This window comes from Benincasa hispida, chromosome 8 (genome assembly GCF_009727055.1).
Source record: "Benincasa hispida cultivar B227 chromosome 8, ASM972705v1, whole genome shotgun sequence".
Taxonomy (NCBI): Eukaryota; Viridiplantae; Streptophyta; class Magnoliopsida; order Cucurbitales; family Cucurbitaceae; genus Benincasa; species Benincasa hispida.
Window position 1 is genome coordinate 41,527,725 of NC_052356.1, and position 18,603 is coordinate 41,546,327.

An 18,603-nucleotide genomic window follows, 5' to 3' on the forward strand; every position below is an offset into this window, starting at 1 on the left:
ACCTCTCTTTCGCTTATAGATCCACATACACCCTATAGGTCTTACCCCATCAGGTGGATCCATAAGCTCCCAGACGTTATTGAAGTACATAGACTCCATCTCCTGGTTCATGGCTTTAATCCACTCATCCTTGTCAACATCCTCCATTGCTTTCATAAAAGACAATGGATCCTAAACCCCATCATTAGAAATAACATTCTGGGCTTCAGTCAAACTCATGTAGCAATCCGGTGGGTTTATCACCCTCCCACTACGTTGAGGAAGTCTCAACTCTTGAGCTGGTTGACTAGATGCACCAACCTTAACAACCCTTGTTGATCTGTCAGTCTGTTCAATAACTCTTGTTGAACCCTTAGTAGTCTCAGTCGCACTAAAAATCTCACGTAAAACAAGCTTACTTCCTGGTTATGATCCCTTATGTGGTCTTTCTCCAAGACGATAGCATTTGTTGAAACAAACACTTTGTTTTCACTCGGATCATAGAAGTATCCACCCCTTATTTTCCTGGGGTAGCCTACAAAAAGGCAAACTTTTGAACACGGTTTCAACTTCTTCTGGTTAGTCATAAGCACATATGTTGGACGCCCCCAAATCCTGAAGTTGCGTAAACTACCTTTACGACCTCTCCATAACTCAAAAGGTGTTTCAGAAACACTTTTTTAGGGAACTTTGTGTTGGGGTTGATGCCCTAAAGTCTCGTGTTCTGTAGTTTGTACGAATGCATGTGATGTATAATATATGATATTTACTTCACTTCATTATTTTGCTCATATGGATGTTTTATTTGCTTTACCACAAACCAATAAAATAAAATCCTTGGTTGACTTTATGTAACTTAAGCATGTATGTGGTGACATACAAGTGGATCATATCTTAAGTGATAACCAAAATGGTCTGTAGTATATGGATATAGGAAGGAAACCTTATCCTAGTAATGCTACGGATGCAGCCCACTTTGTTGAATAGTTACACAGGTATTGTGACTCGTCACAGATGATCTGATCATGATCATTCGTGTAGGGGACATGCAAGCAGGGGCGTCCTATACAAAGAGTTTGTATAAAACCTGACCACGAAGTGTTAACGTCTCGTTATATATTTCGTTCATGAAAGAGACTTCACTTCACTAGGATGACCATAGGTAACATGACCTCAATCCTGAGTGAGTTGTGAACTCCTGAGGTCCTTTGATTTGCATGTGTTGCGAGTGGCCAGGTTGCCGACTCAAACCTACCACTTTGAGGATTTGTCAGATTTGGGAGCTAGAAACTCAGCTACACAAGATGGAGTTTCACTCCTTCCCCAAAGCAGGGGCAGTAGATAGATAACTCCCTTAAGGGCTGATTCCAGGGCTTGAACGATGTGGCACCACACACCTTCTCATGGTCTGAGAGGTGTTCACACATAGCTGAACTATGTTGTATTATTGATTAGAAGGATCAGTGGTACTTAAGGAGCGAGATGTAACTACAGGGGCAAAACGGTAAATTGGCCCAGGTGTACTTACGAGCATCTATGAAGGGTTATCGTACTCATGATTGGTTATATCCGATGGAAACAGAAATATATCTGAGGTAATAAGAGGTCAACTATCGGTCTTTAGTGGAATGCCTGGCAGTTAACGAATGGTTGATCTCGTGGCTAAAGAGTTTAGTTAACTATTCACGTACCATTGGAGCTTCAAGCCATAGGTCCATAAGGTCCCCTTAGTAGCTTGGATACAAGTTGAGAATCAGTTTTTGGGTCAGTTTGAAATGTTCAAATTGACAAGAGAGACTTCGATTATATATGGTTAATTATATATGATATGATTGACTAAATGTATGAGATACATTATTTTGAAGGAAATTGGATATAAATATGATTTATATCATGTAGAGGAGAAAATACTATAGTTGATATATGATATCAAACTATAGGTTATGAGTATAATATGATTATATTTATTATTTTATTAATTGGACGGTTATGAGATAATTGGCCGACGTTTTCTCCGAATTCGTGCGTTAGTGGGAAGTTCAATTCAGTTCTAGTAACTGAAGAATAAAATGAAAATTGTTTTCATATTGCACGAGATACGAATAATCGCTCACGGTGTGATAAGCCTTCTATCGCTTAGTGTTTGAGAGCCTATATGATAGTGTCCACTCACTAAAAAATCGCACACTTGCACTTTCCTAAACAATCGCCCGTGCTTTCCTAAACGATCGTCCGCACATTCCTAAACGATCGCTTATCGTTAACTAAACGATCGCTTAGCTTTTACTACACGATCATGTACCACGCTCTAAACGATCAAGCACCCAACTATACGATAGTCTTTTCATTCTCCCACTTACTTGATCGTAGTACACGATAGCCTTTCCTCCTCCCCTCTACCAATTCCATAAAAGCCCACTCTTTGGATTCTCATTCCGAGAATACTGAGGGCTCCAAGTGGTGGTATCGTCCCCATTGCCTATTGTTCGTACGAAGCTGTTCGTGTAGACAACCGAGGTGTTGCTGGGCTTGCTAGACTAGCGAAAGGAGTTCGTTCATGAAGAGAGCAAGTTTTTTGTGAAGAAAAGTCTTCAACTGGTATGTTCTCTCAGTCTCCTGTTTTTATCCTTTAAGCATGCCAGTAATTTAGTGTTATCAATGCATATTTGTATGTTTGAATGTATACTGTTAAATTATGTCACAATGAATTGGAAAGATCTACTTCCGTTCATAGGTACTCTTGTACAAGAGTTCCTTCAATTGGTATTAGAGCCAGGTTTCTTATATTCCAATTTCATTGATGCAAAGAATTGCATATACATTCTCGGTGGGTGCAACATGTCTACTCTCCGTTTTAATTGTTAAATCGTTTGTAGATGTGGTGGATTAATGGAGTTTTCTGGGATGAAACCTCGTTTTGTTAAATTCTTTTACATTTCCAATTAATTGTAAAGGCCTCTGCATGTTTTGGCATAATTAATTACTATCGAGTCTGTAATTTCAAAGTTAGTTTGAGTTTTGATTCATTCGTGAAAATGTTCGGAGCAAGGGTTGTTATTCTTCGAAGAAGAAACCAAGCATTGGTCGGGTCGTGTAGACGATGGGGTAGACGATCGCTGAGTATCGGACGCTCGGGTGTCATTTAACCCGTGTGCGCACTAGACGATCGTATAGCTCATCAAGCCTCATCGCTTAGTTACTGACTATACGATCACGGAGTAAAATGCATGGTAAATTGTTTACTTTTCGCGTGTTAAGCGATCGTCTAGACGATCAGGCTTCGTAGCCTCGTTGTCGTCTAGGTGATCGTTTAGCTTTTCATGCTATCGTCTAGTGTGCATTATATGATCGTTTACCAGGAGGCGTTTACTAAACGATGGAGCTTCACCCTGCGGTTCAAGACCCGATTTGCCTGTGAACCGGTTTTCTTAGTGGAAAAATGTAATAGATAGAATTTTTCATTCCGGTTTTGTGTTGGTTCATCCCGGTCCATTAATCTTTGGTTCAATACATGAGATGTATATTTAATTATATGTCATATGGTACGTACATATAAAAAAATCCTACCTTAGGTTATGTATTGGTCATGCATCATCTCTTTATTATAAATGTTATGATTTAGAGAAGAATGATTTAAATGACGTAAGATCATGCTCATGCATCATATAATATAGAGTTATATTTATGCATGCATAAATGCATTGACATACATAATCTTTATATTATAATTTTTATAGTATAAGCGTGTATGGAAAGCATGTTTGCTTGGTTGTTACTTGTATATAAAAGTTATGTATAGTAATGACCGGACATTGCATGAAGCATGACACATAGGTTACTTTATAGGCGTTATAAATACCTTGTTATGTGCAATGTGTTTTAGTTGTTTCTTTTTAAAGGTTAAAGATAAATTAGAACTAAAAACAATAAGAAAGACATGCATGCTCACTTAGATTTACTTCATCGTTTTAAAATGTTTAAAACTTGGATGACATAGACCTAAGATCATGGTTATAATATGATTAGCAACTCTTAGGATTTAATCTTTTAATCAGTTTAATAGGATTAAATTGACTAATAAAAGGTTAAAATGTAGCAAATCTATCTATAAGGGACCTTTTGTCTAAGGCGGGTTCTAGACTTGGGAAGGTCAGGTCAGAATCTAGGTTTGGAAGAACCAGATTATAACGCATAAACGAGAGATAGGGGCTTAGGAATGAGCACTATTTGTTATTAACACATCGCATGCATCTTAGCAATAAGATATGATTGTATGCGGTCACCTTGCTTTCATGCATTTTGCATCAATGCATAGGACAAGAGTAGAGACTTACGGATAAGCTCTATGGATATTTTGCATTCAACACCTGCATCCTAGACTTAGGAGCATCGCATTTACATTGGGAAATGACTTTTTGTGCATGGTTGTAACATGATCGCAAAGTTTGACGCATTCCCGAGTAATGCTAGCTAAAGATCTTCTCGATCCGTTCATCGCATACTCATTGTATCTATCAACGCAACTCTCTTTCTCAAATCCGCCGCCTTTATTTACTTCTTTTTCATCAACGCAACAACACACCCAACACTTTATTTATTTACTTGGTTACCACAAAGTTTTCATAAATATTATCAACGCAACTATTTTCACAAGTCCCTGTGTTCGACCCTGGACTTACCAGGAAACTCAGAGGAATTTACACTTGAATTCCGCTGGGGAAACTTGAGTGCATCAATGCAATCCACCAACGCATATCATCCATATTTTCATTCATAAAAATAACGCATCAACCAACCAAAACATGCTTCTATACACCTTTATACTATAACGCTTATAATATAAAGATGATGCATGAATATGCCCACTACATGCATAAATATAACTCTTATATTTCATGATGCGTACGCATGCTTTCTTGTAATTTCTTCATGCCATATTATAACTCTTATAATATATGATGCATGAATAATTGCCAACCTAAGGTGGGTTTTAAAACTATATGTCAAACACTTTTCCATATAAACCACATACATCTCATATATAATAAACAAAAGTTGATGAACCGAGAAAAATTGCCTCAAATCCTTAAAAACTAAAGCTAACTATTACAACAACAAGGAGTCTCTAGTTCAAACAGGCGAATCGGGTCTTAAACCATTCGGTCGAAGCCCACGTCTACACTAATTGTGCACAAAACTTCCCCGCGATCGTCTACATGAAAGAACAAACGCTTTCTCAATCGTTTACCTACGCTTCCAGAGCTAAACAATCATTTAGCAACGACCATGTACCTTCTACTATGCGATGAAGCATAAGGTAAGCAACCGTGCAGCGCGTTCCGCAACGCAAGCTTTTTACGATCGTTTAAACGTCTACGAGCCGATGAAGCACGATCGTCTAAACGATCACTGAATGAATGCCTTCGTATCGTTTACCGCATGATCGTATAGTCAGTAACTATGCGATGAGGCATGCTAACTACACGATCGTTTAATGCACGCCTTTTATAAAACGATAAGCATCAAATGCTCCCACTCGATTGTCTACCTCCAGCGTCTACGCGATCGGGCAATCAATGCTACGCGATAGAGTAAACGATTTACCCCATCGTTTAGCATTAGTTAAAGGATCATTTAGTAAATACTACACGATCATATAGAAAAATCTACATGATCGTTTAGCCAAATCCCAACGATCATTTACCTGAGGCTACACGACAACGACCAACCCTTGGTCATCTTCTTCACTGAGAACAGCATCTCCATGCTTCAAAACGTCATCATGAACGACTCGACGAACTCAAATACTTTGAATTATATACTTGATTGCATGTTAATTATGTCAAAAAACACAGGGGCCCTTACAAATTAACACTTTGTAATTTAAAGAAAGCTTTAAACAGAGGCAATTAAACCCATAAACATTCATCAACGCCATCTAGAAATGCATTTAACAATTAAACGCAATGCAGAAAACCCACCATGACTGTAAAGTAAGTTCAAAACAGAAGTGAAATTTGAAATATCAGAACAACCTTGCTCTGATACCGATTTAAGAAAATCGGACATGAAGATTTCTATGAGAAGCATAATGATCATACCAAATTTCATTCGTATATGAACCTTAACAATTACAATCAAGAAATGGAAACATGCAGGCTATGCACAATACGAAATTACAGCATGCTTTACTTAAGATCAAGGGATAAAATTTTACATACCTTTGAATACTCATCTTCAACACTCTTGATCACGAACGCTCAAACAAACAGCAAGACTGCAAACACAAACGCTCAAACAATCAGGATGACTGCAAACCCAAACGCTCGAACATTACGACTGCTACACTGCACGATCACAATAATCACTAACACCACGAACTCCAAGACCATGAACACAGCGAACAGCCTCCAATAAACCTCAACTATGTGGAGTTGAATATGACACCACCATAATGGTGTAAGAATCCAGAAGAGTGGGCTCTATGTGGACTTGGTTAGAGGACGAGACGGGAGGAACAACAATCATGTAAACGATTGAGCAAGTGGGAGATGACAAGTCTATCGTATAGACGATGCCCAATCGTTTAACAAACGTTATGTGATTGTTAGCTGATAACGGGTAGAAATGCATGTTATTACAACCCAAATAAGTAAAACAATGAGGGAATACGACGGTAAAAATATGCAAAATCATGTCCAAAAGCGTTAAACTGAGAATATTGCGATCGCACATGCCCATTGCATAAAAGCAGCTAATTTACTTATTTTGTGCAGGAAAAATGTGTTAGCGCAAGTGAAATTGCGATCCAAGGAATTCGGCATCCATGCGCATTGAAAGATTGCGACCGCAAAGGCATGCGATCGTATGCGCTCGCGAGAAGTTGTTCAAGAAGGTGGCCGCATAAAGACAGCGTATCAAGGTGAAAGCTTAATAAATCATGATGGGATGGAAAGCTGATGACGGTCGAATCCGAATTTAGTTAGACAAGCCGTTAACGACACACTGTAGCAAGTATACTCAACTTTTCGGTGACCATTAATCAGCGTATCAGTGTAGAAGATTTAATGACCGCCCATCATTGCAATCATTAGAGAGAAAAGCTTCTTCACCTTAAGCTCTATAAATACCAAAGGCCACCATCGTTAAAGGAGTTCACCAATAACAAGTTAGATCATATACAAAATAGATAGTCGTTAGTCTGTAGTTATTCTTATACTTAGAAGACGGAGATGAGTGAAGAGAAGAAGATGCCGAGAGATCATCCCTAGATAGCTCGAAAGATTGCCGGAAAGTGCTATAAAAGGAGAAAGGGCCGACACTTGTAAAACCAGGGATATTCTTCTGGGTAAAGTTGGAGTGAAAAGACAGTGTAAAAGCCACGGGAAGCAAGACCTTGCTACCGGGTTTCTTATCCCTAATTTCCATTCTTGTTTTGTATTTTGCACTTTATTTATAGAAAATGGAATTCTCATCTCAACATCTGTTTAATCTCTCCACATTTCGCATGAGTAGCTAATTTTCCAAATGGGTTGAGAAGTACTTAGCTAGCATGAACTAAGATCTTCACTTTATGCGATCATCTTGTCTTATGTATGCGTCATTCACCCTTTAGAGATACTTAAGAGAGTAGTCTAAAGAAAGAATCTAAACTTGAGAGAGTCAGACTAGAATCTAGGCTTGAAAGAGTCAGATTAGAACTGCATAAGCAAGAGATAGAAACTTAGACATAAGTTTTGTTTTCTATTACGGATCGCATGCACCCTAGAAATAGGATATGATAGTATGCGGTCACCTTGTGTATGTGTGCATCATTCATCATCGCATAGACAAGAACAGAGGCTTAGACATAAGTCCTATCGACATTATCATATACAACGCATGCATCATAGAAATAGGAACTATGGCATTTGCATTGAGAGATGACATGTTGTTGTGTGTATGTAGCATGATCGCATAACTTGAATGCAATATTAGAAAATGTTAGCTAAATTCCTTCTCAACCTGTTCATCACATACTCGTTGTAATTCTCAATTTCATTAACTCTTTACTTGAACCCGTCGCATAGGATTTATACTTAAACAAAATACCAACCAACTTATTTGTTTTTGTCACCGCAAAGGAATCAATTTTAATGTCATATAGTAACTCAGTAGTCCCTGTGTTCGACCCTGGACTTACCAGGAAACTTAGTGAGATTTAGACTTGGGTTTTACTAGGAAAACTTGCATGTGCAACGCATAACTCATCACCGCAAACATACACCATAATCGCATCACATTTACAACGCATCAAGTTTAAAAACTCCTCGACCGTTAAGCTAATCGGCCAGCTGAGTGACTATGGTGTAGAGTCACTCCAAATCATCTAGTCTCTCTTCAGCTATCGTTTAGTGAATCCTATTCACTTGACAGTCACCGTGAGTAAATTTTTAGAATAGAAATCTCAATCATCAACTACGAAATTTAGGAAAACATTTTACTTTTTTATCTCATGGTTACCCTGAAACCACCAATATCCTCCCACTCAATTGGTTATTAGAGAAAAATAATAATTATCCAATAATTCAGGGGCAAAATGATAATTTTGGTCCAGCTATACTTACAAACAATTTGTGAAGGGTCATCGTATTGTTGATTGGTTATATCCAGTGAACACATAAATATATCTGTAGTGCAAAAAGTGCAGCTGTCGATCTTTAGTAGAGTGTCCGACAGTTAACGGGTAATGAATAATTTAAGTAAAGAGTTTAATTAATTATTCATGTACCATTGGAGCTTCAAACTATAGGTAATGAGATCCCCTCGGTAGCTCAATGGGATTAAATGAGAATCGATTTTTGGATTATTTTGAATTGTTCAAATTAATTGAGGGAATTAATTATATATGATATAATTAATTAAATTTTAATTATATATGATATAATTACTATAATGTATTCGATACATTATAATATTAACTATTAATGAGAGAAAATAAATATTTGAATATGATTCAAATATTAATTTTTTTAAATTGGATTCATATTGTTAAATTTAATGTAAATGTCATTAATGAGAGAAAAGAAACTATAGGTTATATTGTATATGATACAATATGAAAACTATAGATTATATGTTATATTTGATATAACATATAGTTTAATATATATTATATGATAAGGTGGTTAACATATTAATATATATTAAATTATTTATTAAATTAATTAATTAATTATATATTTATTTATTTTTTTAATTAATTAATTTGTTAAATTAATTAATTGTGGCGTTGTCCATTCGTTGGAGGGAGATTACATTGAATAAAGTCTTCAAAGGTAAGAGGTTTCTACAACCCAAATTTATTTTTCTACAATTTCATATTTTTTGCATGTTGTATTATTTTGAAATTGAATGCACGATCTATTCCATTTCTCTATAAAATTATGAATACTAAAAATTGGGGTTTTGGATGATCGCGCTCAAGGATCCTTCATTGTGATCCTTCAGACCCATCCTGAGGAAGAAAGAGATCTTTGTCGATGCTAACTTGGATCTCGAGTGACAGAATAAGGCGGCCAAAAGCGACAAGCAATCACGGTCAAAGCTGGGTTGATGCCGATAGGCTCGCTGTAAGCTTAGCTAAAGCGAAACGCTTACCAAGCACAAAGAAAAGGGCCTTCGCCACTTAAGTCGGATGTGGGGGAACTCGCACCTCCACCCCCAGGATCGAGAACCCTTTTGGATCTTATTAACCAAAGAAATAATGCTTTGCACTATAGTCAGTTCAACACCAATAAAAAAATCCCCAAGGAATTCCAAGAATTATTGTTATAAGCAACCGAGCCCTTCGAGTCTTTGTTCTAAAAACAAATCCTTCATCGCATCTCTCAAGTGAGAAGGATTTGGTCTCATCTCTTCTTCGAAAGACTAAACCCTCACTCTTTCAATCAGACCTCAATCCCGAAAAAAAAATCCTGTAAGTAAGAAGAAGACCGGTTAGGATAACACTAGTCCTGACTGGCCTATTATGAACTATTTTCTTCCGAACAAGAATAAAAAAGACTTGCAGGTCTAATTGCATACCCCTATCATCTTATTGCTCTATTCATTACAGTGGTAAACTCATTGAATACTCAAATATGGTTTAGACACACCTTTCAAGAGTGTACATTCTGATTCAATAACAAACATAGCTCCTTGGTGATGCCTGAATCTATAGATAGAAAGCCCTATGATGGGAAACTACCACGTTAGGTTTGGAGAGAGATGGGACCGGCAAGACCCAGCCAGATGCAAGCTTTTTCTTTCAATAGCCGGCCAAATGACTACAGGATCATCATCGGTCTACTCTACCTCAATTCACCATTTCGAACTTTATATAAAAGGTTTTCCATACCAGCTTCTTCTATCTATACCGCAGTGGAAGCACCTAAAGGTGAATTTGGTGTGTTTCTAGTCAGTAATGGAAGCAATTAATTTATCGGTAAAGGGATGTATATTCATGGTACAACTATTTCTATATTTCTCGGTAATGGAAGAGCTACTTGTTCTATTGGTGCCAGACATCAATGGCACACACATACTCTCTTACAATGAAAAGAGAAGAGTTAAGAACATTACTTGTTAGCTCGGTAAAATCAACGTAACATACTACTTGACTCTGTTTAATAGATATTCTTCTTTACAAGTACAATCAATACAATAGCTATGATAACTGAATCAAGGAATTACCTTGAGAGCTTCCTTCCTGGGCTCTAGGCTCCACAATGTTCACTCTTCCATCTTTAGCTGGTCTATTCTGCATTTTCTCAGTAGCATTCGTCTATCTGAACATTGGGATGGGACAGTAACAAGCAAAATGCCCCACTCCTCCACATTCATAACAGTTACCGAATCTCCTCTGTCGAGCCTTTTCTTATCTTCATTGCAGGAATCTCTACAGGCTTCGTGTTCCAAACTGATGGCATCTCTACATTCTCCTTGACGTCGTCCATCCTGGCACTCTCCCCCTTTGTAAAAAGGTGGACTTTGACTAACTAGAAAGCAAACCCCGCCCTAGGTTGTGGCAACTCTCTACTCCGTCTGAGCTGTCTTGTCGTATCTAAATTTGCTTCAAGCATCCGACTTCACCATAGCTGCCCGTTCTCTCCTTCTTTTGGGCATTGGCCTTAGTTTTCCCACCAATCACTTTCCGCATGGGAAATACACAACCACCTTTTCTAGAGCAGGAACCTGAACGAGTGCAACAACTAGCGCCTTTCATTGGTTCTACGGTTGATAGCACTGATAATAGATTCAATCAAAGGTCGAATTCATCGCCGAATGTCTTTCATACCAACTAGAAGGTGTGACTTACAGAAGTCTTGAGAGGACTTCTTCGCACCGGTGAAATGAATCTCTGTGGACTAGAGGTAAAATAGAGAAGGAAAGGTAGTTAGGCGAGTAAGGAGACCTCTGACTATAATTGAGAATACGGTGGCCCTCCACTAGACAATCAGAGTACTACTATTATTCTATTATTCCACCATAGTCTCCGTTGACACTTCCCTCGGCAGCTAGGCCCCTACTTTAGGCCTAGGCTTTCTCGAATGAATGGGTGCATCATGAGATTGTAAGATGTCTCGCCCAAATGAATTAGTTGGTACTAGAAATGTTAGAAAAAGTGAACGAAAAGAGTAATAAGAAGTGAAAATGACAGAGATACTTCCCAACAAGAAAGCAAAGTTCCCACTGATGGTAATACTTAGTGTAAATGAGTTCTAAGATCACATCTTTATGATTAGGTGGGACGGTTAAAATCAAACCAATTTAACTAAAAAGAGTTTGCAAGAAAGGTTATCCCATGCAATACCTCCGATTCAAAATCTTATTTTTTTTTCTTTGAGTTGGGACAACTAGCTTAAGTAGTTCTGATGATAAGTCCCGTTAAAGGTTACGTCTTTTCCACATTCAGCAAGGTAAGTCTAGTAGTTCATGAGAAATCATCATTAGCATTAGCAGTCAACGAAGCTTTTCTAATGTTGTTCTTCCATTGCACAGATGTATTTGGTTGGGCACAAATACTCAAATGATTATGAAGTGAAAATTTAAATTAATTTTAATAGTGATAAAAAAATAGTAAAACATAGTTAAATATAATCTTCTTAATTCTATTTAAATTAATTAATAAAATTGACATTAAAGACTAAATATGAGTATTTAACTAAAAAAAATCTGGTTAAAAGTGTTAATCTTGAAACCTAAAGATCAAATTGAAACAAAACTTAAACCTCAAGGTTAATATTGTAATATTTGAATTCCTAAAGACTAAATCAAATTCCAAACTTAATAACTAACATGTTGAAACCTAAACCAAATCTAAATCAGATTCAAAATTTAAGAACCAAAAAAGATATATTTTTCACTAAAATAAACATATAAATTGAGAGATTAAAATATATATTTTAAAAATTTATGAATTAAAAGTATATTTAAATTAGGAAATTCAAGACATTATTATTTTCAGGCCCATAGATGGTAGCCCCCATCACTTTTTATGGAAAATTGAAAAACCTATAAAGTATGTTGGTAATTACAATTAAACCTTCAAATTCTTTTAATCGTAAAAATTGAGTTCTCAAACTTATACGAGTGTTAAAATTAGATTTTCAAACTTATATATTATAAAAACTATAACAATGGGATAAATATGAGATTTCAATTTTTATGACTTGGATGTTCAATTTATATAACTATTGTAATTTTGAAGGTCCAACTTCGACATCCGTCAAAATTTGAGAGCCTAATTTTTACAATTGAAAATTTAAAAGTATAATTAAAAATGCTACCCTACGTCGTAGTTTCTGTAATTGGTCTTATTTTTTAAGATTCTTAAAATTATTATTTTATGAGAGTAATTATATTTTGTGGGATCTTATTAGTCACATGAATATATATATATATATATATATATATGAGAAAAGATGATCATGGAGAACCATCTGATGTTGCATTGGGGCAGCACGTGAATCACGTTATAATGGGCTATATCAAGAGAGGGAAAAAAGAAATAATAAATAAGGGTATTTGTCTTTGACCCCGATCCTTTTTAAAATGCTGTATATATATATATATAGATTTTGTCCTTTTATTACCAAAATATATTATTATTCTTTCGATATCTTTCATGAAAATTTCTACGTCAAATATAATTTTGAAATATATATGAAAGATCAATTGTAATCTTATAATTTTTTAATTCAATAAATCTAAAAACATAAAACATAATCTAAATTGCCTACTACAAAAAAAAATGAATCAACAATAATTTTTATTTTTGAAAGAACAATAGTTCCAAAACCCTACAAAACAAAAAAAATTGAACATCAATGTGGTATCAAACCTATTTAAGCAACGTGAATCGTTCGTTGAAGGTATGCCAAAAAAATCTTCGTACTATTCTATATTGTCAATTTACTCACAAACCTAATACTAACTTGAAATGTTGGAGTGTTGGTGACTTGACACCATCGATTTTATGTTTCTTTTGTAGAATATTGATTTTTTTTTCCTTCTAAAAGTATAAATTTGCCGTTCATCCATTTTTCGTATCAACGCCTAAGTTTCTGAAAATCACTTTAAAATTTCTACCTATTATTGATTATTGTACACAAAATTACCAAATTAAATAGAAGGGGATTTAAAGAAAAAAAAACTCAGCTTTGATTTAATTTGGATGGCTATATCATTGTTCTCACATGAATATTAATAATTACATTAATTGAGTTGCATTCAATCCACCCAATTGTAATAAAATATTCATATATTTCAAAATTAAAAGAATAGACAAAATTGGCTTCATATATAACATCGTGAATCATGTTTCTTTCTATACTTCTAATGTATTTCTCCACATCATTACCTTTTAATTTTAATCATTAATTATCTTAAAACTCGGTTCATTTATTTTACGAACAATTATAAACAATTATAAATATAGGCATTAGACCTAAAATATTAGCAGATATAACATAATATTAAAAAAATTACAAATATGATCAAATTTAAATAGTCTATCAATGATAGACTATATCACTGATAAGAATCTATATTTATAATTTTTTTAAATGATGTTATACACTTGGTTATTATTCTTAAAAATACTACAAATTGCAATTACCGTTTATTTTATAACAACTTAAAGTTGTATGATTCTCTTTAATTTCATCCATCTCAATATTTCTTTATAATGTAATGAAGTCTCTAAACAGATTAATATTTACAAATCAATAATTTATATATAAGGAAAACCAAATCAAAATTATTCTAAAAATTAATTTGAAAATTCCTATGATATATATATTATTAGTTATGTACATTTTTTAATTCACACAACTGTCACTTATCTTGAACATCATCTATAAAAGCTACTCCCATACCTTCTTCTTGTAAACTTAATTGAAGTTCATCCAATCCTTTCAATTCAGCGTCGTCGTTTCGAGCTTGTGATCGACTGATCGGAAAATCACTAGAAAAAATACAATGTGGACGATCTTGCTCGGTTTGGCGACGGTGGCAGTTGTCTACTATATTCATTGGGTTAACAAATGGAAGGATTCAAAATTCAATGGAGTTCTACCGCCGGGCACCATGGGCCTCCCCCTCATTGGAGAAACGATTCAACTCAGTCGACCTAGTGACTCCCTTGATGTCCACCCTTTCATCCAAAGCAAAGTTAAAAGGTATTTTTATTATTACATTAATAGTATTATAAAACAAATTATTCACTACAGAAACTAGATCTTTTGCATTAAAATTTTACATATATATATGTTCGAGAGTACGTTTTCTTTGGTAAAATATATCAATATCCTTGACCAAAAGAAAAAAAATGAAGGTGTTAAGTGTGATTATTGATGATGAATTTTAGTGAAATTAACATATTTAATTAACCTGTGAATTTGAGCATATAAATGAATAGGGTCGGGAAAATATTTTTACATCCTTTTTTAATATGTCATCCATCATTCACCCATATTTCTTAGGATGAAACCTATCTTCTGCAACTCACTTCAAGCCCAACAATGAAATTTTTTTTAAAAATATTTAAGGAAAGAAAAAAGAATTCATGAAAAATTGTGGTTATATTAGATCTAAAATAATGATAATAATCACAGTCAATTTAACATCAACAGACAAAAAGAGAAAAAAAATAAATAAATAAGGAAACATATATATTTGTCTTAGAATTATTTTATAAAAAAAAGAAAAAAAAAAAAGAGTTCAACAAGTGGAGACAGATGTCTTGGTGCATTTCGGGTTGATTTTGGGAGGTCTAGTATTTTTAGAAAAATCTTAGACTCCGTTCACTAACCATTTTATTTTTGTTTTTTTTTAAAAAAAAAATTAAGTCCATAAACACTACTTCCATCTCCAAATTTCTTCCCTTGTTATCTACTTTTCACCCATGAACAAAAAAAGTAACTTTCAAAAATTTATTTTTATTTTTAGAATTTGGCTAAAAATTCAACTATTGTATTTAAGAAAGATGCAAATCATTGTAAGAAATGTGGATGAAATAGATTTAATTTTTTAAAACAAAAATAAAAAATCAAATTATTACCAAACGAGACCTTTTAACTTTTAGATTCCACTTATTAGTATTTTTTTCTATTATCAATAGTTAATTTTATTCTTCAAAATTAAGATTTATTATTATAACGAAAATTCATGGGAACGATTTTTAGATATGGACCGATCTTCAAGACATGTTTGGCGGGAAGGCCGGTGGTGGTTTCAACGGACGCAGAATTCAACCATTACATAATGCTACAAGAAGGAAGGGCCGTAGAAATGTGGTATTTAGATACACTCTCCAAATTCTTTGGCCTTGACACTGAATGGCTCAAGGCTCTTGGCCTCATTCACAAGTATATTAGAAGCATTACTTTGAACCACTTTGGTGCCGAGTCACTCCGTGATCGCTTCCTTCCTCGTATCGAAGAATCCGCTCGAGAAACCCTTCATTATTGGTCAACTCAACCCAGCGTCGAAGTCAAAGAATCAGCCGCTGCGGTAGGTTAAATAATTAAATATACCATAACCGATCCGAGAGATTTCATTTTTAATAATTTGAATAATATATTTAACTATTATTATTTTCTTGCATTTTTCAGATGGTTTTCAGAACATCGATTGTTAAGATGTTCAGTGAAGATTCAAGTAAATTACTAACAGGAGGTCTAACTAAGAAGTTTACAGGACTTCTCGGAGGTTTTCTCACATTGCCTCTAAATTTGCCTGGCACCACTTACAATAAATGCATGAAGGTGAATCACAAAGTTTAAACCGACGAGTTATGTGTTATCACAAAAAGAGAGAATATGAATATATTTTTTTTTTTATGACAATAGGACATGAAGGAAATCCAAAAGAAGCTAAAAGATATTTTAGAGGAAAGATTGGCTAAAGGGGCTAGCAGTGAAGAAGATTTCTTGGGGCAAGCCATTAAAGATAAGGAATCCCAACAGTTCATCTCAGAGGAATTCATTATCCAATTGTTGTTTTCCATCAGCTTTGCTAGCTTTGAGTCCATCTCTACCACTCTTACTTTGATCCTCAACTTCCTCGCAGATCACCCCGAAGTAGTGAAAGAATTGGAAGTAAGACTCGAAATACATAAAAAAAAAATTATTCAATGAGATCAAAACAATGTACCAATTCATTAACTGTTAGATGCACAAAAGAAATTGAAATCTATTATGTTTCCATGAAGTTTTACATCCAATGATTAAGAAGGGACCATGTTGTGAACGTTGAATTAAATATTTTTTTTAAACGCATTTGATTTTAATTATTTTCCTTAAATGATTAATTAAGTTGTGATATTTTTTCGTGTTAATTTAGGCTGAGCATGAGGCGATTAGAAAGGCCAGAGCTGATCCAGATGGACCAATCACATGGGAAGAATACAAATCCATGACTTTCACACTCAATGTAATATACTACTTATAAATTTCTTATATTCATTATTTGTCATTTTTTTTATTCATTATAATATGATGACATTTTTTTCTCTTTGGTCTATTTTGGATTTTAGGTCATTAGTGAAACACTTAGGTTGGGGAGTGTAACACCTGCTTTGTTGAGAAAAACAACCAAGGAAATTCAAATAAAAGGTAAAAACAAATGTTTTTATGTATACTTGAACTTTAGATTAGATAGATTTGATCTTTTTGATTTATTAGTCGATGACATATTTCTTAATTAGTTATATTTATCTTGTGAATTAATTGTAATATTATTATATTTATATATTAGTGGGTTCACTAACTTGCATTTGATTGATATTATAGGATACATAATTCCAGAAGGATGGACAGTAATGCTTGTTACCGCTTCTCGTCACAGAGATCCAGAAGTGTACAAGGACCCCGCTACATTCAATCCATGGCGTTGGAAAGTATATTATGGAAAACAATCCTTAACTAAACATGTTAATTAATTGCTAAGATAGCTTGTTTAAATGATGATTATGAATATTATAGGAGATAGACTCGATGACTGTTCAAAAGAACTTCATGCCATTTGGTGGAGGTTTAAGGCATTGTGCTGGTGCTGAGTACTCTAAAGTCTATTTGTGTACCTTCCTCCATATCCTTTTCACCAAATATAGGTACATATATATAGTTTATGATAATTAAATCTGTTAATCATTTTTAACATATAGTATGTAAGAGATTTTAATATCATGCAATAATGTTTTTCTTTTAATTTTAATTTTGATAGATGGACCAAACTGAAGGGAGGAAAGATTGCAAGAGCTCATATATTGAGTTTTGAAGATGGGTTACATGTGAACTTCACTCCCAAGGAATGATTGAATAGAATTGCTTACCAAAAAAAAATGTTATTAATCTACACCTTATGGGATGAACTATTTGTACTAGCTACTATATTGTCTTCTTCCTTTGGTTCAATAAGACCATGTTCTTCTTGTATTAAAAGCATCTTGTAAAATCAAGTTTAATTGATTAACATGGTTTCATTATTGGTAATGGCCTTCAATTTACATTTTAAAATTATTTGGCCCAAAGTGTTCTTTTAAAAAAAAAAAAAAAAGATGGTTTCAAATTTGAATGTCTAATTTGGTAAGTCAGTTAAGTTTCATTTGATAACTATTTGATTTTTTTTTTCTGTTTTTGTTTTTGAAAATTAAGCCTATGGACACTATTTCTACCTTTAAATTTCTTCTTTTGTTATTTACATGTTACCAATGGTTTAAAAAACCAAGCTAAATTTTGAAAACTAAAAAAATAGCTTTTCAAAACTTGTTTTGTTTTTGGAATTTGACTAAGAATTTAACCATTGTACTTAAAGAAAGATGCAAGTCATTATAAGGAATAGGGAGGAAATAAACTTAATTTTCAAAAAATATAAAATAAAAATAAAAAATAAAATAATTACCAAACGGGACCTTAGTTTTTAAAAAATTGTGCTCATTTCCTCATGATTTCTTGTTCATGGTTTTCATATTTCCCAAATAATCATTTTAATAGAATTCAACACTTGTAAGAAATAGAATTATTTATCTGATCCCAATTATAAGGACATTCTTTCTAAGCTTTTGTATCACTCAATCATTTTCCTCACTCTCAAACTAAA

The 18,603-nt window shown here is 34.2% G+C and overlaps 1 protein-coding gene across 1 annotated transcript; it reads left to right on the forward strand.

The window, feature by feature from the left end:
- Nucleotides 1-14,412: 14,412 nt before the first annotated feature.
- LOC120083895 (cucurbitadienol 11-hydroxylase) lies at nucleotides 14,413-17,818 on the forward strand. Its single transcript, XM_039039804.1, has 9 exons — nucleotides 14,413-14,681; nucleotides 15,687-16,014; nucleotides 16,116-16,268; nucleotides 16,353-16,601; nucleotides 16,846-16,935; nucleotides 17,039-17,117; nucleotides 17,295-17,401; nucleotides 17,487-17,614; nucleotides 17,728-17,818. The coding sequence occupies exons 1-9, from the start codon at nucleotides 14,482-14,484 to the stop codon at nucleotides 17,816-17,818; spliced, it is 1,425 nt and encodes a 474-aa protein (XP_038895732.1). The 5' UTR covers nucleotides 14,413-14,481.
- Nucleotides 17,819-18,603: the final 785 nt, after the last annotated feature.